The sequence below is a fragment of the Sarcophilus harrisii genome, chromosome 3 (assembly GCF_902635505.1).
Source record: "Sarcophilus harrisii chromosome 3, mSarHar1.11, whole genome shotgun sequence".
Taxonomy (NCBI): Eukaryota; Metazoa; Chordata; class Mammalia; order Dasyuromorphia; family Dasyuridae; genus Sarcophilus; species Sarcophilus harrisii.
The window spans coordinates 424164821-424192546 of NC_045428.1; the positions used below are offsets into that span (position 1 = coordinate 424164821).

At 35.3% G+C, this 27726-nt stretch overlaps 1 protein-coding gene across 7 annotated transcripts in view; it reads right to left on the reverse strand.

Moving 5' to 3' along the window:
• The window catches only part of FMNL2 (formin like 2), a 350157-nt gene that overhangs the window by 91879 nt on the left and 230552 nt on the right, over positions 1-27726 (reverse strand). For all 7 annotated transcript variants that reach the window (XM_031960660.1, XM_031960659.1, XM_031960661.1 and 4 more), the window contains exons 4-6: positions 23353-23429; positions 13548-13631; positions 9651-9803 (exon numbers count right to left, since the gene is read on the reverse strand). In XM_031960660.1, coding sequence (XP_031816520.1) covers positions 9651-9803; positions 13548-13631; positions 23353-23429 — 314 coding nt within the window. The remainder of the gene's footprint in view (positions 1-9650; positions 9804-13547; positions 13632-23352; positions 23430-27726) is intronic.

Below are 27726 nucleotides of genomic sequence, written 5' to 3' on the forward strand. Positions count from 1 at the left end.
GGGGAGAGAGACAGAGAGAGAGGACAAAGAGACAGAGACAAATAAAAAATTAGGCAAACATTGACCAATAATGGGCAAAGTTTTAAAATTCCCTTGGAAAACGATGTTGCTGGTCCAGTTAAATTATGTACCTGGCCCACATAAAGAAAGGACATCACATAATTATACTGGATTGTGTTAGTAGTCTTTTGTTGCCAATGTCTAGGCTGAGAGGAATTTCCTAAGGATTTTGGATCTGGTCTTCCCTCTCCTACCCTGCAGACATTATGTCATCTAAACCATATTTAGTCTATCAATTAAACTCATATAAGATCTGATTCTACAAAATGAGCTCTGAACTTTTTTTTTTTTTTTTTAACCATCTCTATAAACCAAGAGAAGCAGAGTTCAAGTGGGTGAATCCAGATAATTTAAGGGAAAAAACTCCAAACCACTCTTGTTTAAACTACAAATATCACATCAATAAAAAGTAAGTCTAAATTTTTGTCTAAATTTTCTGGAAACCAGATTCAATTCTCAATTACCTGGTATTACCACTGGGACTTGAGTTTATAATTCAGGTAAATTATAATTAACCCTTACTTTGAGAAGACCAGATGTGGCCACATCTTTTTAAGAACATTACCATCTTTACAATTCTTGGGTAGCTAGGTGGCAAAGGGATTAGAGTATTGGGTCAAAAATCAGGAACACTTGAATTCAAATTCTGCCTTATATAATTCTTACCTTTTGTTTAGCCTTTCTCAGTCTCTGTTTCTGAATCTATAAAATGATAATCATAGCACCTAGCCCACACCTGCTCTGGTAACCTACTATGTTCAAATCACCATGAAGAATATAAATGGAGTACAAGAAAGAATAAGACTTGGTCTTACTTTCCATGATATACAAATGGCATGTTAGTTTGGGCTTTTTGGATATCTGTGTTCATATATTCATTAGAGGAACCATGGCATAATGCATAGATCACTAGATTTGAGTCAGAAAGGTCTGAGTTTGAATCCCATTTCTGACACTTAGTAGCTACATAACCCTGTCCAAGTCACTAACTTGTGGTTCCCATTTTCCTAATTTGTTAAAACAAGATTGGATTTGACAGCCTTTAACATTGGAGTTGGGATGAGCAGAGTTCAATTCTGCCACACACACTTACTATATGTGCAACCTTTGGCAAACTTTAATTTTTGCTTCATTTTCCTCATCTGTAAAATAAGAATAATAATTGCATCTACCTCACAGGACCACTGTAACATATGTAAAGCACTTTACAAACCTTAAAGCATTTATTATCATGCCTGCTTATTATTATTATTATAGTTGCTGTTTTTATTACGGTTACTTGTGTTTGGATCACTCTAAATTAGTTAAACTGTACAAAAAGAATCAAAAGAAAATATCCTTAAACATAACACTGAGAGATTAATCTTCATAAGTGCTTCCTCCTTTATAATCCTGTAGCCTCATATTATTATCTTTTGTTTGGTACTTAGCATAAGCTAGTTTAGAATTACTAAATTGGAGATAGTCTTATCCAACTCTCCCATTTTACACATGAAATGGCAGAGATACCCCAATAGATACACAGATAGCGGCCAAGGTAGGGCTAAAATTAGTATCCTGTTTCCCAATTCAGCACCCTTTTTAATATAATTTCTTGTCCAAAGGTCACTTTTTACAGATTTATGAGATAACAGGGGCATGTGGGTAGTTCATTGGATAGAGCATCAGCCCTGAACTCAGGAGGCCCTGAGTTCAAATCTGAAATCAGTTGTGTGACCCTGGGCAAGTCACTTAACCCAAATAACCTCAGCAAAAAAAAAAAAAAAAAGTAAAATTTACTTTAAAAAAAAAAGGACAAGATAATAAAGGCTTAAAGAGGTTAGAATTCACATTGCTTGTTATATGAAATTTATGTCTTATGCTTCTTTGTATTCCTGGTGCAGGTATAAGGCTCTACACGCAGTAAACACTGACTAAAAGCTTTGGTGATGAGCACAGCACAGAGGAAAGAGCATTGGATTTGGAAATCAAAGGCGCAAAAGGTTCAATTCCCAGATCTGCCATCTCCTTTCTGTATGACTTTGGGCAAATCACTTCATCTTGCTGGGTCTCAGATTCTTCATCCATAAAATGAGAGAACTGGACTAAATAGCCTCTGAGGTCCCTCCAATAGTAAATCTGTGGGCCTATGAGAATAGGGAATCCACAGGCTTCAACAAGCAGGATTCACTGACTCAACCCCGCTGACATACTTCTCAGCCTCACCTGTGGGAATGAGTTCAATTAAAAGTACAATGGTTTCCATGGTCATTGCAAATAGGGGTTATAGCTCTGTCTAGTCACATAGGGGATGAATTACAAAATCATTCTATGGGAAAGACTCTCTAGTAAGATGAATGAGGGCCTAATGGTTATCACTTTGTGAGTGTGAACTACAATTCATTCTCAGAGCATCCTTTTCCTTCAACATGGAAGTTTTTACTCCTGGGTACCCTTGGTAGACCAAGTATGAATAAAAAGTCTCAAGCTTTTGAAATGCTCCTATAACACCTCTACAAGTTGCCTCAATAAGAAGGATTTCAAACCTCTGCAAATGATTTATGAGAAAGATCACAATGACTGTAAAGTCTGGAATAGTAATGCTTTTTCTCCACTAGTTTGGTATCTCTCCTATCTGATCTCAGGCAGTTCTGCAGACAGGCCTGAGAGAGGAATTCTAAGGATTTGGAACAAATCAAAAGGCAACCTTTCTCATTCCAGGAAGTTTTGAAAATCTGAGAGTATATGGTACCCACAAGCGAGCTATAATTAAAGCCTATCATCATTTTTATTCTAACTGGGCTGTAAAAATATGCTCTGAGTTGAAACCTTGGAATGTACATTCTTGGTATGGATGCATTTTTTTCCCTTTTTACAACTCTTTGACAAAAAAAGAAGCATACACAACTCCCCCCCCCACACACACACACACATTTTCAGTTGTTTCTTGTTATGGATTTGCTAAAAACAAAACAAAACAAACAAACAAACAAAAAAAACCCAGAAGGTTATAGCTTATAGACTGTTGTGGGGAAGTTTTCTGAATTTAGAAAAACTTTAGAATTTTTTCTGGATAGTTACAGATTTCTTCTGAACAATAAAGCTTCAGTTCAAGAGTCCAGACTCTTTAGCACCATAAACTTACTCCGTTCCACCACCCCCAAGATGGAAGAAATAATTTTTAGATGTTCTTCTGTTTGTTCTTCTATTTTTCATCTGTCCATCATCTTAGACTTTTTTCTCTCCTTTTCTTGCATCCTTTTGTTTCTTAATTTGGAGTCAATGAAAAAATTATAGGATCTACCACTCCATCACTTAAAGAGAGAAATTCAAATTTTGTGAATCTTTATCATTTATACCTATCTCTAGAGAGTGTGTGTGTGTGTGTGTTTACAATGTTACACTGCAGCTGAGGGGGAAAATGACCTGGGAATAAAGTAAGATATGACTGGAGCCAACCTTAGATATATTAAACTGAGAAAAGAACTAATTTGACAGTAGAGTCACAAGACAGGAAATTCTGGGAGTGAAAAGGGTAAGCCCTCTAGGTCATGATTTCATACTCATGCTCCCTACACCATGACTAGAGTCCAAATCCTTATTTCCCTTGAAAACTTAATTCTGAATATCGATATAATCACCTATATCTATTTAATGATTGCTTACAGGCAAATTTCAACTAATAAAACATCATTACTTTTTTAATGTCTGTTACTACCCACCAAATCATTCTATTCCCCCAACCAAATCATTTATTCCCCCAACACAGGAGAAATATTTCCTTATCACACACACACACACATACACACACATGAAAAAAAGAATATAATGACCTTGTCAGTGGCTACATGTCATTTTTGTACCAATAGTCCATCAATTTCTCTACCAAAGAGTGAATATATTTCTAATCCTTAGTCTTTTTCATGACTGATCAAAACTGTTGTCAGAGTTCAGAGTCTCTCAGAGTTGTTTCCTTTCATAATCTAGCATAATCTGCTAATTTAAATCTGCTTAAATTTTGATATGGTTGAACAAATTCACAACTCTACCAAGAATACACCAGTGTGCCTGTTCTGTCATGACTCCTCCAATAATTGTAACTTTTCCCTTCTGTCATTGCTTTCTATCTGATATGTAAGAAAGAAAATCTCACTTAACTTTCATTTATCTGATTATTAATAACCTGGAACATTTTTCACATGGTTATTAATAGCTTACATTTGTTCTTTTAAAAATTCTGTTAGTTTCCTTTGACCATTTATTTATTGGAAAATGTCCCTTACAACTTTCTTATTCTCAACAAGGGAACACTACTTTCTAAATCAGCTATATTCAACCTCTCTTCCTCCTTTGGCAAACCATTTAATAAGTGCTATTCATATGAAACATCTTTTAACAATTGTCTTTTCCTCATCATTCTCACAGCTACTTAGCATTAGCATTATACCTAGCATTTATATAGTGTTTTAAAGTTTTCAAAGTGCTTTACATACATAAGGAACCTCATTTGATTCTAACAAGAATCCAGAGAGATAGATACTATTATCTCCATTTCCTAGACAAGAAAACCAAAGCCAAGAGACGATAATATGATTTATCCATTGTTCTTTCCTTTGCCCTACCCTATTTTTCCTCTGAAAACTAATTAGAATTAAATTCAAATATATGTATTTACTCCATTGTAACAGATTTCAAGCAGAGACACTTTTGCAAGTTAGAATTAGAACTCAATTCCCAAAAACCTGTGAAGTTCTCTAAGTGTTCCTGATCACAGTTGACAGTATACTGACTGAATCAAATCTCAAGACACTGTACAACCTTTTAGAAGAGACCCATAGTCACTCAAACACAGGAAAGATCAAATTGTGCTGCCCAAATGCCTATTAAGGGGAACATTATCAAGCTTATCCAACAATACATATATTTAGAACCCTTAATAAGGACAATGAGACAAATTTAGAGTTGAAAAATTGAAAGACTAGACTGGATTGATTTTGGAAAACTGAAAAAATACTTTTACTGACCTCATGTTTTCCATAACAGCCAAGGCTCATCTTTTCAATGCATATATATCAGAAGTGTTATACATCAAAGAAGAACAGAAGTAAAGGATATCAAAGAATTTTAAGATAGCAAAGACATGATGAAACTAAAGGGATGACAGGTAGATGACCAAAGTCTTCCCTCCACTGGTGCCCTTGTGATGTTGGACAAAAGTGAGGAAGATTTCTAGAACTGGGTAAAAGATGCCCTGTTGTAAATGTTTAGGAGGACTTAAATAAGAGTTATAAAGGGATAAATGGGTGATAAACTGATCTTTGGAGGGGACTTCTGAATTAATGAAATCACAGATCTATTTAAGTATCAGAGAGAATTAGCACACTTTTACTTTTGCATTTCTGTAATGAAGTTTGTTTCCATATTATATGCCACATAAGCATATCCTTCTTGTATAATTCAATACATTTAATTAAACTGACTTGTTTTGTGTACTGTTGTTTATTAATCACAAAGCTATTTTGTCTTTGACAGGGCCCAATTCATATTTTCTACAGCAATGATTCAATATTTTAAGTAAGAAAAAAAGTAGATTTAATGTACTTGTGTTACAAAATTATATATAGTTATGTTACATAATAATATACTATGTGTATCAATAAAATATATAACAAAGGTAAATTTAAAGATTAATTCATGCTTCAAGAAGTTATATAATAGAGATTTCTGGTGTCATAAGACAAAATCCTCTTACACATTACCATTTCCAAAAGCATTTCTGTCAAACTTGAATTTTAAAGTGGTTGAATTCTCTTGATATCTAGTCGTTTAGTCCAAATCCTATCAGTCCTATGATAAAAATATTCCCAAGTTACATTTGATGTCAGTATAAGCTAGTGTTGACTGGCAATTAAGTTAGAGGGACTAGAACATAATGAAGTGTCACTCTCTCTTGGATCCTAACAATGTTTTTGGATATAAAGAAATAAAGCCAATAAAACCCATGTTAAAAGAATAAATTAATGCTTATGCTACAGCCACATGATTTATTAAAGTGTTTCAAAATATAAACTGAAATGTTTCTAAAAAGTTATTATAATTAATGAGTATATACTTAGTTGCCAATAATGTTTTCTTTGGTCCCTCAGATGGAAAGTCTTAAAGTGATGTAGGTAAGCCACGTAGTTTTTATATAACTAGATAAAGAATAAAATAAAACACCCTTCCCCTTCATATGCCATTAGGTCTTCTCAGAAGAATTTTATATTCCTGATTAATGAACAGTTCTTGTAGCATTTTAACTAAAGATCTCGAGGCAGAGAGATGGTGACATAAACATGAACCAAAGTAGGGCAGAGGGAGTGTTTTAAGATAAAGAGAATTAGAATGAGACACTTGTGAAAAAGAAGAAAGGATCATAAAAGGAAAGCATGAAAGTTTCAAAGAACTATAGAAGACAAAGAAGGGGAAATAGGAAGATGAAGACAACTCAATAAAAATCAATTTATTTTTATGTAAAACTCAACAAGTAATATAGCTATAATTCTGCTTTCTTCCTTTTCAGCTCAAATGTTATCAAATGGCAAAATCCATCCAAAGTGACATCCAGACAAATATTTGTGGATCTTATAATTTTTGAATAGGACTCTAATTTATACATTATTTAAAAGTCTATCATATAAACCAACAATTAGGCCTGCCCAAAATAATCCTCATTTGCATTATAAGAATCCCTGAATCAGTTTCAAAGGAAATTAAAGAAGAGTAATCCCTGGACTTAAGGCTTTTTTCTAACATATTAAAAAAAAAAAAATCAAACATAAATTCTTTTTTAAGTTTGTTAACTTCAAGTTCAGTTGTCTACTGGAAGCAACATCCTGTTCTTGTATGTTAACTCTTTTCAAATAAACTGAATTTCTACTATACTGGGCCTACAATCAGGAAGACCTAAGTTCAAAAACTCCTCAGACATTTCCTAACTGTGTGGTCCTGGTCAAGTAATTTCCATCCTTGGGGCCAGTTTCCTCCCCTATAAAATGACATAGTAGCACCTACTTCCCAGGGTTGTTAAGATCAAATAAATTAATATGTAAAGCATTTCTGCACAATTTAAAGTACTACACAAATGCTAGCTATTATAATTACTTCAACTCTCTGGACCTTATTTTCCTTCTTTATACAGTAAGTAGGCTGCACTAAATTAATGCTGATTATGTTCTTATTCTTTTTTTTCTCATTTAAAATGTTGACTAGAAACAGATCTAACCTTAAATAAAATTATGACTAGGTCAAAAAAGCCTGGCCTACATTCAATGTTCTGTTGTTAGACTAAGTAAGTGTTTGCTTGAGATTTAAGGTAACTAAATGTTTTCTTTTGGGGGGGAGGAGAGTGGGGAGGTAGTAAAGAACTAGACATGACTCAAATTCTGATAATCTCAAGGGGAAACCTTGGATTCAGGCATTAAAAAAAAAGAAAAGGCAAGGAGAAAGGGAAAAGTTATTTTTATTAATTTCCCCACTATGTACTAGGCACTATGCTAAATGCTTTACAAGCCTTACCTCATTTGATCCTCACTACAACTTTAGGAGGTAGGTGCTAATAAATTACTTAGTTGAAGAAATTGTGGCAGACAGAAATTACGTGATTTGTTCCAGATCACACATCTAGCATGTGTCTGAAGTTGGATCTGAACTAAATTCTTTCTGACTCTGGGCCCAAAGCTCTATGTACTATACTACCTTTGCTGCCTAAATAATAAGGATAACACAGATTATTACTGAGAAGTCTTCAAGACTGAACTTGATTGGCTCTCTTCAACAATAAGATGATTCAAAGAGTTCCAAATGTTCACTGATGAAGAGAGCCATATACACCCAGAGAGAAAAATGTGGGAGCTGAGTGTGGATCACAATATAGCATTTTCGCTCTATCAATATGTTTGCTTGCATTTTGTTTTCTTTCTCAGGTTTTTTTTTTCCCTCTTGATCTGAATTTTGTGTGTGTGTGCAGTAAGATAACTGCATATATATATGAGATTTAACATATATTTTAAAATGTTTAATATTTATTGGACTACCTGCCATCTAGGGGAGGAGGGAAGGGGGAAAAATTTGGAACAGAAAGTTTTGCAAAGGTCAATGTTGAAAAATTACCCATGCATATGTTTTGTAAATAAAAAGCTTTAATAATTTTTTTTTTAAAAGACTGAACCTGGTGCATGTAAACCTGCAGCTTCCACACCCTCACAAGTTGACCAATGAACTTGGGACTGGTTGTCCCAAGGGACTGGTATTGGTCATAAGAATTCTTTTTTTCTCATAGGAATGAAGACAATTAGAATGAGGCAATTGTGACAAAGAAGAAAGTCATAAAAGGAAAGCATGAAAGTGAACAAAATGCTATCAAATTACAAAATCCATCCAAAGTGACATCATAGGGAAAGGAAGATATTAGTCATTAGTTTAACCTGATGTTTCTTCAGTAAAAGAATATTGGAATTGGCTTCTTCTGGAAGAACTATATAGGGGCATGGCATTCCTTATCATTAAGGGTGCAAGGTCACTCAATCCTTGAAAAATAAAAGATATCTGCATTGAAGACATCTCCTTGTAGTTCATGAATGAAAGGAAGCAAGAAAACTAAAAATGGGAGCAGAAGGTTCTCTTAATTTTCAGGATACTTCCAAAATTCTCCCCCAGAAAAACATATATTTTTTACAATTTCAGTGCTATAAGCCCCTTCATCCTCCCATACATCACTCCTTGTTTCCTTTATGTCCAGCGTCTTGAGTCACTGCTTCAAAGAGCTTAAAGAAATTTAGTTGATATAATACTAGCTTAATATTGTATGCACTCTTCCAATCCACCCTCCACATAGTACCCCAAGAGATTTTTCTAAAGCACAAGTCTGATCATATCATTTCACTACTTAATAAACTCCAGTGGCTCCCTATAAAGTTCAACCAATACCAAATACCAATACCAAACTCCTGTTTGGTATTTATGGTATTAATGTATATTATATGTTACTTCCTCTCTCCTCATTGTACAGATCACCAAATTGTCCTTTATGTTGTACCTCAAACAAGATACTCCAATTACCCTCTCTGTGACTTTTCACATGCTGTCCTCCATTCCTAGATTATATTCCATCCTTATTTCCACCTCTTCAATGCCCTAGCTTCTTTCAAAGTTTACTTGAACCATTATCTTCCATACAAAGTCCTTCCTTGTCCTCCACCTACTAATCCTCTTTTCCTACTTATTTTATACACTACAATATAGGTATAAATGCCAACTCTGACCTATACCTTGATTATATGACCATAATTTGTTTCTTTTTGTTGAACAGAGACAAATAGGATCCAGAAAGGTGTTAAAAATGGAAACTCACTCCATAGTGACTAAAATGGCAACTATTTGTAACAGGAAAAAGGACTTCAATGAAAAGAAATAGTACTATTTTATAAATACAATAGTCACATTTCCAAAAAACACAAAAATAAAAAATAAAATCTCTGCATACCTAGTAGATTTTTAAGTATCAGACAGGGATATGCCCTTTCCTGCCTGCTTCCTGTTTCTATGTTTGCTGCCTGATCAAAAGGTCTTACCGTAGGGTCGAGTGTCTTCCAGAGCGAGAGATGCTATTTCCAACAGGTGAAGGTAAATTGCTTCCTCTGTGCAGATCTTCAATGGACCTGCTCCATGGTTTTGACTTGTCCACTGAGTTTTCCACATTGTTCTCCAAACTTTCGAAGTCAAATCTAAAAAGAAACAGATTATTATCCTGAAGGTTTGCAAAGGGACATACAAATACATACAACTTACAAATTATTAAAAATCTATCTTTTCTTTCTTCTACACCTTTTTCTTTTTTTTTATTCTTTTCTTTTTCTTATCTTTTTTTTTTCTTTTTTTTTTTTGCTGAGACATTTGAAATTAAGTGACTTGCCCAGAGTCATACAGCTAGGAAATAAACATTAAGTGTTTGAGGCTAGATTTGAACTCAGTCCTCCTGATTTCAGAGTTGGTACTCTATCCACTGTACCAGCTAGCTGCCCTCTTTCCCTACATTTTGACTGGGAAATCAACTCTATTGAAGAGAGCACAATTCCATTGGGCTGCCCACATTGTTCAAATGTCAAATTATGCTTGCCAAAAAGACTATTTTATGGACAACTAATACATGGCAAGTGCTCACATGGTGATTAAAAAAAAAAAAAGTAACACATGGACACCCTCAAGGTCTCTCTTAATAACTTTAGAATTGATTGTATAACTTGGGAGGTGCTGGCACAAGACCACCCACCATACCATGCTATACTCTATGAGCAAAGTAAAATTGATTTAGCTCAGAAGAAATGTGAGATGTGCAAAAGTTAGAGAAGCCACCAAAATGTTCACAGGGAGTATTTGTGTCCAACCTGTGGCAGGGCACTCCAAGCTCATATTGATCTGATCAGCATAGTCAGACATGCTGCAACTCGACTCTAACACAGTGCTGTCATTTTGGTCCCCTTTGGGAACAAAAGGACAACAACCAATCAACTATACATTTTGATAGTAATGTGGTAGCATATTACATTTTATTGATGTTTAGTTATTTCGCTTGTGTCCAACTCCTGATGATGCCATTTGGGGATTTACTTAAGCAAAAAAACTGAGATGGTTGGCCATTTCCATCTCCAGATCATTTTATAGATAAGGAAACTGACAAAACAAGATTAAGTGATTGGTCGGGATCACACAATTAGTGTCTTGAGGTTGGATTTGAATTCAGTGGTGGGCCCACCACTCTACATATTGAGCTCCTGATTTCAAGCCAAGTGCTCTTTCACTACACACCTAGCTGGCCCTTTGTTACATTTATTTTAAACAGCAAGGCTTCCCTTACAATACCTTATTAAGGTCAGCAGGACAAATGTTTTACATAAAAAAACTGACTCTTAAACAGGCTGATTTGTTCACAGTCACAAAGGGGTACTCAAATCCAGAGAGCCCTACTCCAAGTCCATATCTTTTTCTATTACACCACAAGGTTTTCTTTACTACGGTTAGACACAGTGGAGTAAAATAACAAAATAATTTATCAAAAAGGATTTCAAGTGAATTGGAATAAGGTTATCAGTTTGAAAAGCAGACTATGGTAAATAATGAGCTGGATAAAAGGATAATTAATTCAGGGATATAATTAAGGAACAATTAAATTCTCATGTATTATTTTTGTGTCTCTACAAACAAATATAATTTATGCTGATTTGCTAAGTCATGGCAATGCTACAGTGAAGAGGGAAAACATAGATCTTACAGCTGTCTTCATTTTCCTTTAACAAATCAATACTTTGCATTTGTACTAATTTATTCCTACCCATCAATGATGACTGAGTATTTCTCCTGGTGCGCTGGCAAGGGGAATCTCCAACCATGTGTGATACATTACCATCATAGCTATAGATTCTCTTTGATTTTTTTTAAACTCTCCTCCCAATGTGTTGCTGTTTAAAGTAAGAGATTCTTGTTTTCCTGACATTTTTTGAGGTCTTTATTAATGTTAGTCATGTTGAAATGGGCATGTTAACTTGCTCACACTTAAACTACTTTAGAAACAGATTAAAAAAAAAAATCAGGCAGGATTTTGTATCTCATGTATGTTTTCTAAATCTTGTCTAATTAACTGTTTCTGTGTGTGATTCTAATATTCCATTTCAATAGAATGAGTATAACTGATAATATGATTGCCCTTCATACACTAGATGCCTTCAAGGAATGGGACAGACTGAGTCAAATTGGTAGAGCACTCAAAGCTCTAAAAAGAGGAGAATGCTCTATAGCTTTTCATCATGCAACTGATAAGGCTCCTCTGAGAGACTGACAGTATCTCTTTCTAAGTTCCTTTCAATTGGTTCTTCTCTGTTACCCAAAGGAAGATGAAAAGGGCTGCCTAAAGAAGCCACAAGTACTCACTTCAAAGGAACTCTTCTCTCTCCCTCCCCTGCAAAATAAATTGGGATGTGCCACTGATAGCAATAAATCCTTTGCACTCAGATTTTCCTAGTTATTCACATTTCAGAGGAGATAAAAGTATACTTTCTGTATCTAATTGGAGTACAAAATAAAGACTTCATGAATAGAGTTCCCATAATACACAGCATGTAACTTCTTTAAACTCTATGACACTTTTATTTTTGTCTTTGTGCCTCCAGTACCTAGCACCATACACAAGGATATTTAGTGGGCACTTAATAAATGATTACTATATTCAACTGAATTAATATAATGTAGAAAATCTTTAGCTGAAATATAGGGGAAAATAAGAATATGAGATTGGAAACCAAGACTTCAGAATTTTTTTCTGTGCCAAAATCTCAATAAATAACCTAGAATTGTGGGACCATTGTCCATCATATGTAAAGGAATATGTACATGATAGCATGTTATAATACATAGAGAGGAGGGGCTCTGGAATTGAAAAAACACATGTTTAATTTCTGCCTCTCACACACAATGGGGGCAAAGTCACTTACCTCTCAGTGTCCTAGGTAACTAAGACTATAACTTGCAGAATATCTGCTGATTTAAAATTGATGAAGAGCATTTTCTCACCAGTATCTTTTTTTTTTTTTAACATTGCTGGCAATGAAGAACTATTATTATGCATATAAAGAGTTAAATACTATATTTATACATAGTACGACATTTTTAAAAATGTGCAATTTGCAGTTGGATACAATGGAAGTTCATAAAAAACAAACTTTGGAAATGAAATATGAAACACAGCTTATATTTTATAGGATAATTTCTCAAGAGAGTAACAACTTGCTCATCTGTTTTTCTGGGTATCTCCCATATGATTCGTAGGAGGCATCAAAGCTAAAACTAACTAAGCAAGTTTTGGTATTTCAGTTTCTTCATCTGCCAGGTAGGAATAATTATACCTTTCTTCTGCCTACCTCTCAGAGAAATTGTAGAGATTAAAGAGATAATATCAGTTGAGGACTCAAAACATCATAAATGGTATTGTTATTCAAAATAGCACTAGGAAAAAATAAACCATCACCAGATTCTAGTTGAAAGTTCTTTCACTGAGGATCAAGATGTAACCACATTTCCTCCCTAATTTGTGCATTATTTATTTGTTCATGAGGAGAAAACATAAAGAAAAGGATTATTTTCCTTTACATGTAGATTTGTTGCAAATCTTACCAACAGTTTAGGAGCAATCTATGAACTAGAACATAAAATATTTAATTATAAGTTTCAACAGCAATTTTGAAGAGGAATGGATCTTTTTCCATGGGCCACTTTATCACCTGTTAGATCCCAGTCTTAGAGCCACCTATAATTCCAATTATATAATTTGTTCCAAGCTACAATAAACCTCTTTAAATACCACTACATCTGCTTCTATATTTCTTCCTCTTCCTAATGCAGTATAAAACTGTACCACTAAGTTTTTTTTTTTCTGCAACCACATGAAATCCCAATGCATAAAGCTTAGTTGTACTTACGTTACTGCGTACTGTGCAAATGACAAATATTCCACCAGAACATCAAGACCTTTGTTTTCTTCATTCAAAAACTCTCTGACCCATCTGTTAAGAAAATCATTGGAGAGCAATTCACTTTATTGTATAATACTGAAGGAAGGGAACAGTGGAAATAATTTCTCAGAAACATTCATTGTATGAAAGGAAATGTGGAATAAATCCTTTAATCTTTCACATGAGTTAAAAGTAGCCTTTTACGTATGGAAACTAAGGCAACCAAATCATTACACCTGGAAGGACAGGGTGTAAAATTTATTCTTATGCCATGCATACATTTTACAGCTTGGAAGGCTTTAGGAAACCTCTATGAAACTTTCTAAAAAAAGAAACCTGGTAAATGTTGTATTCTTTTCCACCACAAATTGATCTGCAGTGTACTTGGTGAAGGGGCCAAGATTATATGGGGAATTCAGCAAGCTGGTAACATGACGACACAACCACTGAAGTTCAGGCCAAATTCCAAATCCACACTCATCTCCTTTCTGGCACACCAAGCTGTAGAAACCACCAAACTAGCCAACGTCAGGCCAGTGTTTATGGGCTTCTTGAAATTCAATAGGCATAATGATTTGGCTTAATTTTTTCCATGAACATGAAGAGCTTTGAAAAAGTTACAGGCACCACAGAACACTTGCCAGGACATGACAAATATAATCTTTCTTTTAAAAATGTATCTTTAAAGTACATATTATTTCTCTTCCCAAAAAATGCATTGAACTAATTAAGTAGTATAAGTTGGCAGGATCATCATTCAAGGAGGAGGTCAAAAGTAATAATTAAGTAACTAAGCAGAAGACAGGAATACCAGACTCATTGTGGCTCAAACTCCCTTATGCTGCTGGTTTGGGGGTTAATCCTGAAGGATCTGCTCAGGAGTTCCAAATATTTGTTATCTCCCTGTCTTCACCTCTTAGATGAACCTTAGTCAAAAACCAGAACCACAAAGATTAACTCAGAAAATACCTCTACTGAACTGACAGGTAGAAGTCATTAGTGCAAAATGCATTTCAACAGTTACATTCCTCTTGTCTAACCTACCAAAGAAATCAGGGCCCTAGTTAGTACAGAGCACAGTGACATAGCTTGCTAATGATACAGGCCAACTAGGTCAAGCCCTTTCAGTCACCCAAAATGAGAGCAGGGACAAGAAGATATAGAGATAGCTTAAATGATGGATGGATGTGCACGAGTACAGATCCTGACTCCATCGGAATTCTACTAAGTCCTGTGGTTAGCTCTTCCTGAAGTTTGCAAAATTAGCTGGAGGTTGCTCACCTGGATTAGAAGGGCCAGATGCATTTTTGTACCTTGATAGCCTCTAACATCCATGGGTCATCCAGAATCCAGAATCAGTCAGTGACCTAAACTGAACTTGTTGCAGGGACTGTAGCTAGACATATGTGACCTTCCCAAATAGATCAAGACAAGGGGTTGGGATGGCAGTAAAGTAATGAAGCAGAGGGCCCATATAGCAACTCTCATTAATCGAAGATGTCGGTGATTATTTTTCTATTCTTTGAAATCCACTTGCAATCTAATCTATCAAAACAATAGTGATGTGAAAATTTGACAGACCTATGGTTGACATTCCATATGTTCAGATAACTTACAAAATGACTGGGCTTCCTACACTGAAGAACTCTTATCTATATGTGCTGAGAGGAAAAGGCAAAAGGAGAAGCCTGGAATCTGTTCTTTTCATGTTCTTTTATCATCCCCCAACTAAACCTAAGCTCAGCTAAAACCCATGAGATTCTACCCTATCCATTGTGTGGATCCAGGTCTACAGGGACCCCTAGAAGGAAAAGAAGTTAAATCTACTTCTTATTTTCCACTAAAGGTATTCTGAAGAGGTGCCTCACAATACAAGAATTGAAATATGTGAGTCTCGGGTGTGTATACACTTAAGTGAGGTTTAAGGTTGTGATACATGCTAAGAATGTCTAGGAAATACCATCAGTTATGACAAATGATGTGACTTTGTCATGAGAACTATACCAAAACAGTTCAGCTAGATAACCACTTATGTGATCTGACAGTATCTTTTTCTATATATTTTTAAACCTTGGGGTACACAGACAATTTTAAAATGTTGGTAACTAGAGGTTTAGAAATCACAACCCTCGCCAAAAGAAAAAAGAAACAGGCCTGCAAACTATAGCAACAATTACACTAACTTTCAAAATCTGATTCTCAGTTTGCCCTTTAAATAAAAATCTCTGGGCCTTTGGTAAACATTCTTACCAATGGAAAGGAAGATCTGAATACAGTTTTCAGTCAAAAATGGATATTTATTAGAAGCCTTTAAAGTAAGGCCTTCACCCCTTCTAGAACATCTAAATCTCTGAAAATGTATAGCCACTGCATAGTACAAATACCACCAAAAGTTCCCAGGATTCTCTACTCACTCATTATGTACTTTGTATATACATAGCTTTTTGTATATTGTCTCCTGGATTAAAATGTGAGCTTCTGAATGGGCAGGAGCTATATTTTTGTTTTTCTATGTTCAGCACTTAGCACAATGACTAGCACATATTAAGTGCTTAATAAATGCTTGCTATTTATATACCATTTTCTAAGCTACTCCTGAGACGATATCTAGAGCATAAAACCATAGTCAGAGAGAAAGGGAAAAAAAATTAAAAAAAAAAAAAAAAGATAGTATAAGGCAGGGCTTAAACTTTTTCCTCTTGTGACCCCTTTTCACCCAAGAAATTTTTACATGATCCTGTGTATAGATATATAAAATGGGTATACAAAGTAAACATTTGAGTATAATAAATCATAAATAAATTTATTTTAAAACAATTCTTTAATACACATATAATTTTACCTTTATTAAAGATGAAAACAAGCTTATATAATAATGACATGGATGTACTTGTTTATTTTTACATAAAGAATTAAATCTTGAAGGCCTATTTGATACCTTTTATAGTTGCCAAATTTTTTACAACCTTCACAATCAATTGTACGCCTCATATGGGGGTCACAACCCACAGCTTAAGAAGCTTTGGTATATGACAGTAGTGTAACATGGTAGAAAACCCACTATATTTGGAGTCAGAGGTCCTAAGTTTCATTCCTGGTTCTCTTGCTTATTACCTATATAAGGAAGGACAAATCACTTAAATTCTGTGGTGCTCAGATTTCTCACATGTAAAATGAGGAGGTTGGACTAAATGATTTCCAAAGGTCATTGAAGTTTCTACCTCTATGCTCCTCAGGAGGAAAAGATATAAAGCAGGCTGAAAGAGGAACACTATGTAGTCAATGATTCAAAATGCCAATTTTATATACTTTGCATACATCTGCAAACCAAAGTCCTGACCTTTATGAGAGTTAATTACTTCTCTGTGGCATTCCTGGTCCTTTCCTACCCTTGGGCATCAGAAAGCTAAGCCTAAATGAGCTGAGGAGTCACCCCCAAATAAGTTGGTTGTGATATGGTTGTTGTTGTTGTTGTGATTATTGTTGTTGTAGGTAGTCTTTTGTTCTTGAAGGGGTCAATAACATCAGGAGGAGGATGTCTTCACTTGCAAGTAAATTAGATTTAAGTGAGGCAGAGCTGTGCAAAGTTACCAGCCTCATTCTCTCCTCCAGGACCACAGGAGTTAGGATGTGATGGCTTGATACAGCAGGAGATTGTGACCTTTTTAAGCTAAGGTCGTTCCCAGGTCTCAATTTGTTTAAGGTAGGTAATAATGCCCATTAAATATAACAGTATAGGTAAAAATTGTAGCAAAAGATAGCCTAGTTTGCCTTCACAAAACAATCAATCTGGAAAGGTAAGACCCTCAGAATTCCAGGTAGAATAAATGTTCTTGTATTTCTAATGGACATTGATAAATTTATGCTATATAAACCAGAGGTATTAAATCTGTGACCCTTGGGCCACATGCACCTCAACTCTGAATATTCCCTGAATCAGATTAAAATTCCTATCCGATTTTAATGTGAAATATGGACAATGTTCATACTGAACTAATACTCAAAACATGTCGAAAGGCTGGACCTCCTATGGAAAATTTGGAGAGGACACAGATAAAACTCACACAGTTTCAAAAAGTGTGAATGGGTTAGAATTTGAATAGTAGGAAAGAGAATCCACTTCGATGAAAATGCAGCTAGACTAAAGCAAAGCTTCTAAAACCATGTGTTGTGACCTTATATACTGAATGGGGAGGAGGTAAAAATTGGGCAACAACATTCCTCCAAGATTTAATTCTTTATATAAAAATAAATAAGCACATATATCTCATAAGTTTAAAATTTGTTTTAATCTTTTTATATACCTATATATCTGGTGTGAAGTAAAAAATTTGGGAGTGAAAAGGGGTCTTGAGTGGAAAAAGTTTAAGAAGACCTGTTGGGGGGAGGGGAAAAGGAAGGAAAGGAGGGAGGAAAGAGGGAGAGAAGAGAGAATAAGGGAGTAGGGAGGGTGGAAGGAAGAAAGGCATCAAACAGTCATATTACTTTATTGAATATAAATATATGAGGAGAGGAAACCTCCTTTTTGCAATCAAGGTAAATGGTCACTCCTCCACAAACGTCCTATTCTAATTCTTCATGGTAACTCAGGGTAGGGAAAGAGGAGGTTTTCTTAGGCTATGCCAGAGGGGATCAAGTTCAGACAGGTTCTACCAAGTTGCAGGTCTGTTTCTAAAGAACAGCCAGACTAAGTTCAGAGAAGCTCTTCATCACAGAGTTGGCCACCAAGTGATCCATTTTCTTTAGCCAAAGCAATTCATTAAGTGTCTAGTAAGGCTTGGTGGGTGGAGGAGCTGTCATCCACAGTGGTGGAGTCATAACCACATGGATGAAATCATACAACCTTGAAGTTCTGAAATATGTAAATAATCATGTAAATGACTTAGCCATAAAATCAGGGTTCTTGCAACAACTAATTCCTTCTTTTTTTTTTTCCAACCACTGTGTATGTTCCACACATTTTCCTATACATCTTCCTTTACAAAAAGATTCAAATTAGGCAATTACATATTTTGGAAAGTAGAATTATTCCTGGTTCTGATGAGACACATTATTTACGCAATACCTCCCGGCTTCAGGGCAATTATCTTATGTCATAAATTTGCATTTGGGCATGTCCCAACTAAAAGATGAATTGCCAGGGAGATATGAGGAAAAAGAGAATGGGAAAAGGAGAATTAAAAAATAGGAACAGGAGCTGAGTACAACAGCTACTAATCATTGTTTCTGCATGGTGTGTAGGCCAGCATTTCTAAGTTGCTCTCTCTGTGACCCAGCTAGGAAAGCACAGAGCTAAAATCAAATTGTGGTCATATTTTTCTTCAGAACAAATTCACCTTCGTCCAAGACTCTACAGGCACCAATGGAAACTGAGATTGTTGAAAAGTCGTGGGCCAGTGTTAATAGTATTACCATACTAGTGGCCAACATTGGATATTCCTCTACCTCATTCCTCCATTTCAACTACGGCTCTCATTTATGGCTTCTGTCTGTCACAGAAGGCTGGAACAGGTTCAATGGTTAACATCTTGGGCTTGTTTTCAGTTGGCCATGTCCCCCTGCAGCTGCTTGCTTGATCTCCCTACAACACAGTACGTAGAGCTCTGGACTTGAAGTCAGGAGGACTAGAATTCAAATTCAGCCTTGGACACTTACTAGCTATGTCTCCCTAGTCAAGTCAACCTCTGTTTGCCTCAGTTTCTTCAAATGTAAAATGAAGAAAATACTACCATTGTTGAGGGAACTGAATGAGATAATATTTGTAAAAGTGCTTAGAATAGTGCCTGGCATATAGTAAACATTATAAAATGCTTATTCCTCTTCTTTTCCCTCTTTTACCCTGGCTCCAGCTGTGTGCTCTAAATAGGGAAGAGAAGCCAGAAAGTAATGTGAGAACTTCCTCAATCTTTAACCCAAGTTCCTATAAAATGAATTTCTCTCATTTGTTTTTACATACAACTACTTAAAAAAAAATTTTCCCTGGGGAAAGATTAATTTCAACACTACAATGGAAAAAATCATATGAAACAGCAAAGTGGCCTAATCAATAGATAGGGCAGGGTTTGGAATTAAAAAGACTGGGATTTCAAATCCTGTCTCAGACATTTAATAGCTTCTGATCCTGGGCAAATCACTTCATCGATCTCTGCCTTAGTTATCTCATCTGTAAAATGTCAAGCAGGCAACAAAAAAGTTATTAAATACTTCCTCTCTGCCAGCCATGGTTCTAACTGGTGGGCATATAAGTGCCCCACAAAAGTCTCTGCCCTCAAGGAACTTACATAAAAATAGGGGAAAGCAACAAATAAAAGAATTGAAAATCACAACGAATGGGTGAGTGGAACCCTAACAGGATTGTTGAGAAGATGAAATGAAATAATATAGCTAAAGATCTCTGAAAAATTTTAAGTATTTTATGAAAGTTAGATATTACATCATCACGATAATTGCATCATTGTATTTACTTATTTATACTCACACCAAGATGGTGGTTGCTTGTCCTTCATTCTCAAAAAGGACCATGACATCAAGAAACAGATGCCATGACATGCAAGTGAATTGGATTTCAGTGAGGGAAGGCTTTCCAAAGTCACCTGCCTCACTCTCCCTTCCAGAGCCATTTGGGTCTAGTGGCAAGATATAGATCAAAACAACTAGAGATGGCCCTGAATGAAATGGGAAACTTTGGTCTTTTTAAGCTAAGATTTTAACAGGTCTGAGTCTGACTGAGAAAACTACCCATTTAGTGATTAAGGCTAGGTAAGAAAGCAATAAAGCAAAGAATTTTCCTTTTTATCTAATCAAAAATAAATAAATGAATACTGCAAAGCTTTCTTGTAACGCTTTTTGGTTTGGTTCAGGTATATTTCAAGATACATCAAATGCTTTCAGGTTAGAATCCCCTTTCTTCTCTACTATTCCTTGGCCCTAAACAAAAGAGACTAGCATTATTTCTAGCTCAACTTCTATCAATGTAATTAATCAAAAGGGAAATTGATTTATTTTCTTAAGAATCAAACCCTTCCTAATCCCTGAGATGTAGAATCTTAGGTTTACATACAGTCACCAAAGGAATCTTTTCTTTAAAAAAAAAAAAAAAAAAAAATCTGCCATTTAGAGGTGTTATCTTCCAAAGTCTCATATCAACAACCTCAAAAATCTTCCCTCTTTGTGAGTTTAAAGTATATCAGAAATACTAAAAGATCTCTGATTTTGTCAATGTTGGGAATTTATTTAACAGAAGAAACATGTTAAATGGTCTGCCAGATAAATACAGGCAAGCCGCTTGAGACATATACATATAGGTTTAGTGTCTTGTCCAGGGAATCATATCTAGTCAAATGTCAAAAGGCAGAATCTATATCCAAGTCTTCATAACTCACACCCAGGACGTTATACAGAAGGGTACAAATTTTCTATATCAATAATAAATATTCCAAAACAAGTATCCTAGAAAGCTGGCTTTTGATTTCCTTTTTGGGGAACACACTCTCTCAGGCATGTATGATATAACTGATTAAGAAGGTCTACTCTAAAAGAGTAATGCTACCTGCAACTTTAAAGCAGCTGACAGTTTTCTTGATTCTGGAAATTTTTTGAGGGAAGGCATTTTTTTTTTCCTGTAGAATGCAAATACTTAGAGGTCTCAAGTATAGCCAACCCCTATGCCAACAAGCTAGGTAACGATGCTGAAAATGGAGGCAATTTTTAAAAAAAACTTTAACCTTCCAAATTAGACATCCAATTTCAAGTTCTACCTGGTCTGGTCCAATTGGAAAGTTAAATGCTTAAGTCATAGTATGCCCGTCCAACTTTTTATATAGATATCCCTGCATTTGTTTGGACATAGCCAATTACATTTTAGGACTTTGGAGATTATTTCACATGGCTGAAGAGGGAGGGAAAATTGCAAAGGTATACATTGGACAAAGTCTGTACTTCCTGAATTTTGAATAACCAACTATACCAATTGCTTGCAGATTGGTCCAGCCTCATTCTAACCAGAGCATATTCCATTCTGCTAATTCTGCATTAGAAATGATGATTTTGCCTTGGTATGTGATGGCCAATTTAATTTCATTTTAGCAATGTTTGAAAAATGCATTCTGACATTTTGTGGAAATCCTGAACTCAACTTACTTCATCATACTTTGTCAAGGAAAGATGCCAACTTCTCAGTTTTAGCCCTCACAGTGAATTGCTGATCCTAATCCACAAATAGCAAAAATCATATGAATTCCCTGAATTTAGACTATTGGACACATCAACTCACTGCTACTATCATCACAGAAACATGTCTCATCCTTGTTCCTCAGCCCAGGATATCTCATTCCTGTTCAGAGAAAGAACTTAGGGCATGAATGTCCTTCCATTCCTTTTTGGTTCTCAGGATAGAGGTGAATGCACAGGAAGTCTAAGCTAGGTTCAGCCAGGCTTCTGAACAGCTAAGCAGATAACACACTGAAGAGAAAAGCTTTTTTTTTTTTTTTTTTTTTTTAAACTTTTGCTCCATTGCTTTAAAATAGCCCCTCATCTTTCAGGGAGATAGTTAAAAGAGACTTACTATTAAGATCTATCTTTTAAAATGTCTGTTTAGTTAAGCTACTTGTAATTTCATAGACTCAAAACTTAAGTACTAAGAAGGACTTCTGAGGTCAGAGAATACTAGTCCTTCATTTTACACATGAGAAAACTGAGGCACATGAAGGTTTAAACTGACCTTAGTTTGATTAAGAAAAATACAAGTGTGAAAAACTGAAACTTCTGTTTTCACAGAGAGGAGGAGAGGCATTAAGGTTTGGGAGAAGAAGGTAAAGCTATAAATCTCCAACAAAAATTTCACTTTAAACAATAAATATAATAATACAGAATTATAGAATTCTGGGGCTGGATGGGACCTCAGAGAAAATCTAATTAAAATACATTTTTTTTAAAATAAACTTACATTCTGCCAAAGTCAACTCATATTACCAAGCTAGAGATTTCAGGAGGCTGAACCAGGCTTCGAACTCCTAATGTCTACGTCACTACTCTTCCAATTATATCATGCTACATCTAAGACCCAGAGTCTTACTTATGTCAGTCAATATATTCCAGGAAAAAGTAAGTATAATCTATCTACTAGAAGAAGGCAACTATGCTGTTATATGGTAAAAATTTCATATGTTGTTTAGCTCAGGATCTCTAAACCTTCTTTAGGGATGGATCACTATTTTGATGTAACTGTAGGGTAGGATCTGATTGTTTTATTTAGTTTATAAGCACCAGCAGGAACACAGTGTACCTACCAGTTTTGTTCTCATCATCCTAGGATTCCAACAAAAGAAAAGGGGTAGTACAGCAGAAAGAGGTATATGTCATCTACAACCAGGCTGAAGATCCAGTAAAGTTTTGAGATAAATCAGTGTTCAGATTTGGGACTTCTACTACATTTCAGCACAAGTTAGATGACATACTCACCTTTAACCTAACTTGTTTTGAGTTGACTTTATTCACAGCACCCTAACAAGGGATTTTGAGGAGTCAAGATGATTGCCTTCAATTATTGAATCAAGGACTACTAACCTGGCTTCTTCTCGATACTTTTACAAGGAACAAGAGAAAAGCTCATTTCCCTAAAATAAACTGTTGAAGCACTCACCACAGCTATTTTTATTTGGAATGACCAGAAAGGAAACTATTTCATTTCTTAGAATTGATAGTATCATTTTTACATAGTGAAGATTCATCACAGGAAGGACTCAAAGCTATAGAGTTAAAACATAACACTTACCCAATATGATTTGTTCTTAAAGAAATTTCCAGTTCTCTTAGCACTTGTGTAGATTCTTGCACTCGTCTCCTAAATTTCTACAATTCAAGAACAACAACAACAAAAACCCTCAAGAAACAACTTATATAAATTATGCAGACTGTCATAATTGTGGATTGATTGTAAGAAAACTGATGAAATATGAAAAGGACTACCACTTCTAAAGTGGGTTTTCTTATCTTTCATTTTATGCAAAGAGCCAACTATACCAATCTTTCAATAAGTAAGCATCTTAATTTTATTTTTGTCTTTACAGGAAATGTCAAGATAAAGGGGAATCCTAATATTTATTTTCAAGAAATAAGTAGTTTCAAGGCCCACAATAATCTGACCCTATGTAAGTTCTGTACTACTATAACCTATGATTCCAAAGGACTGATGATGAAGCATGCTATTCCCATCTCATGACAAAGAGGTGATGGATTCAGGGTGCTATATGTGTATATATGCAAGTATGTATGTGTTTATACACTTTAACTAAAAAAAAATTAGTAATGACAAAAATGGAAGATATGAAAGAATAAATTACCTAAAAGAGTTAATCAAAAAGAAAAAAGTTGTATTTATATGCAAATTTTTCCTAATTCTGAATATATAATTAAAGTCTTTCTAGTTAGGTCAGGCTCATCAATGTTCCGATCTTATTGCTTTTCTCCACTCTAGTTCATTCCTGCTTGGAATATCCTCCACTCTTCCCTTATACCATCCAAAGCTTTACTCATCCTTCAGGGACTAGTTCAAATCTCACCTCCTTCATGAAGTCCCTCATTAATGCTAGTGCTTACTAAGCTCCTTGTCTTCTAGACTATATAGTCTATACCACATAATCCCTCACGAAATTATTTACTGTGCTATATTCTTGTCTGTGCTTTTACCTTTTCTCCTAAGGCGTAATGGAAGGTCACTAGCACTTTTTACACATACATACATAAATGCATGCATGAATGCTGACTTGCTGTTATTGTTGCTGGTATTTTGGTATAAACCAGTCAATCTTACAAACAAAACTTGGGGGGTGCTGGGTAGGAATTGTCGGTAAATGAAAAGCTGAGAAAACTGATATTACTAAACTACCATTCTAATCATCTAAGTGCCTTACTCAAGAGGCTTTGATGACTTCTTTTTGCTTCTAAGAAAAGATAAACTCCTCTTTGTTATATAAGCCCTTCATAGTCTAGCTCCAATTTTCTGGGTGAATCACACATTACTTTTCCTTACTCTATAATCCAGACAAAGTAGTTCACTTGTTCCCAGTACTTGACATCTCACCTCCAGACTCCATGCTTATTTAGGCGCCTTAATGGATCTGTGTATTGCCTTTTTTTCCCCCTGAGGCAATTGGGGTTAAGTGACTTGACCAAGGTCACACAGCCAGGAAGTGTTAAGTATCTGAGACTAGATTTGAACTCAGGTCCTCCTGACTTCAGAGTTGGTGCTCTAACCACTGCACCAACTTGCTGCTCCATGTGTATTGTCTTTTAATGCTAATCCAGTGAATCCACTGACCTGGAGTCATAGATCCTTTAAGTCATAGATCCTTCTGGAGAACTAGTAAAGCCTATGGCCCTCATTTCAGAAAAATGAAATATGCATTTCAGAAAAATGCATAAAAATATAAAGGATTACTAATGAAATCAATTATACTGAAATACAGTTATTGAAACAAGTTTGCAGACCCCATATTAAGTATACCTATTCTATATTGTACATAGTAACAACACGACTATTTGATGATAAACTGTGATGGACTTGGTTCTTCTCAACAATGCAGTCATTCAAGACAATTCCAATAGACTTGGGATAGAAAATGACAAATGCATCCAGAGAAAGAGCAATGAAGACTAAATGTGGATCAGAGCACAGTATTTTCACTTTTTTTTGTTTACTTAATTGTGTTTTTTTCCTCATTTTTTTTCTCCTTTTGGTCTTATTTTTCTTACACAACATGATAAATATGGAAATATGTTTTAAAAGCTTATATGTGTTTAATCTTGCTTGCTGTTGTAGAGGGGGGAAGCAAAGGAGGAAGGGAGAAAAATTTAGAACGCAAAGTTTTACAAAAATTAATGTTGAAAACTATCTTTATAATATATTTGCAAAAATAAAATACTATTGAAGATTAAAAAAAAAAGTGCCTATTTTAGAGATATCTCAAGTAACATCAGATACATAAGACATTTCCTCATCCCCTACTTCTTATTTCTTAACTGCAGAAAAACTTTTATATTATTATTTTATATATTTTGCATTTATTCATTTATAAATCTGTTGTGCCCCCTTTCTATATTCTTCCTTTATTAGTAGTCTCCTAAGAAATCACTTTGTATTTCTCAGTATGGTATATAACTTTTATGTATATATAACATTTACTTATCCATAAACAATTATTTCACCCTCCCCTTCTACTACCGGAATATAAGCCCCTTGAGAGAAGGAATTTTTTTTAGGGGGGAGAAGGGGATGATTATCCCCAGCATAAAACCGTACACAGCATTTAGTAGGTACCTAGTAAGTGTTTAATGATTGAGTGAGTTCTCTGTATTCTGCTTCCAGTCTTCATCCAAACCAAGTCAACCTCAGGAGTCACTTGTTCATTAAATAAATGCCGAATAACAATGTCTTCCATTTCTATAGATCATTCTTTTTAGCAAAATTCAAAATGCTTAAGTGACAAATAGTAAAAGGCACAAAAGAATATAAGAGTATGAATTATGTCTTGGGGTTGGGAGGCACAAATCCCTCCATCACTGGGATTCTTTTGTGGCAAAATGCAAGGTTTTGGAGGACAGAGATAACAGGTTTTATTTCACAACCCCTAAAACTGCAGCTGCCCTTAGAGAACCAGACTTTGCTGGTTTGCGGTTTGTGGTCTTTTTTTGGTGCCAGACATCAGCACAAACCTCAGTGTACAGACAACTGCCTAGTGCATGGTGAAGCTGGCTTGGCAAATTCTGGTCACTGAGATATTTAATTTGGCCTCTTCCTTCTCTGCTTTCATTTTAAGCCATCAAAATAAATTACAGAAGAATATCCAAACAAAACTTGCTTGGACACTTTTTTTTTTCCTAAAGAGAATTAAGTATCTTCTATCTGATTTGAACCAAAGATTAATGAATGAAATATTCTGTGACTCCAAGGACAGTTAAATGGAGGCAGCTCAGCAGAGACTGTCTGGCTGGGATTTAAAGCCCTGGTTTGAAATCTTTTTCTTTTTTTTCCCTTCTCTTATAAAACAGCTGAGAATCTTAAACTCATTTTAACTGCAAACCATGCCTTATTCAAACAAAATCTCCTTCTTTCTTGGCTTTAGGCATTACAATTAGGTTGTGTGGAACTGAGTGTCCCTTGCTGCCAGAGCCTGACAGAAATCTTTCTAAAACCAGGGAGGTTCGATTCAATGTCTATTTAATTTTTTTTTTCACTGAATTAATGAACAGGGAAAATGTAACACAGACCAATAGCCACAAAGCATTTCAGGATGAACAGATACTATCCAAGGAGGTAAACTCAGGAGCAAAGGCTAGCTGAAACAAACTCTCTTTGTTGTTGACTTCTGGATTTTATTTGTTAGAGAGGAAAAGTTTGTTTTTTGTTTTGTTTGCTATGTTTTGTTTTACAGTACAGGCAGGAAGCAACAATCCCAAGGAGTGTCCCATGATGAGGCTGGGAACCAGATGGGATAACCCCACCCCTCCCAGTTTCTTCCTCCCTGTGATGGTTCTGGGTAAGGAGCCAAGTGCTCCTTAATGGGTTTTCGATTCAAATGTTGCAAGGGTATACAAATGTTTTTACTTTGTGCAATTTGTAAACCACTGAATTATTAGTTTTGAGATTTGAATTACTCTGATCCAAGGCCTCTGAGCATCCAGTTATAACCTTGGGAAGATTACAATCAAGGCTTCTAGGAGGATGAGGTTCAGTTTTACATACAGACACTTGGCATCTTGCTCAGTTCCAGATACTGGTCACAAAACAGTCCATCCTGGTGTATTACAATTTTGGTGATGTTTGCAACATATTTTTAAATGTCCAGTTTTAAGAAAATGCTACTGAAAACTGTCAGCAGAAAAACTGGACTGTGACAATATGTGTGTTATTTGTGGCCTTATTCAATTTGTATTAACATGTAATTCATTTTAAAAAATGAGTTTTAAAAGGCAAACTCACTCTTGCCTTGCCTTGCCTTGCCTGTCTACAGCTCCTTCTGAGACTTCCTTTTGACTTCTTCTACATGTTTAATGCTTCCCTGTTGCTCATTTCTTCCTTTTTTTCTATTCGTATCACTACCCCTACTTCCCTTCCCAACAAAAGTCTTTTTTTTTAGTAACAAATAAG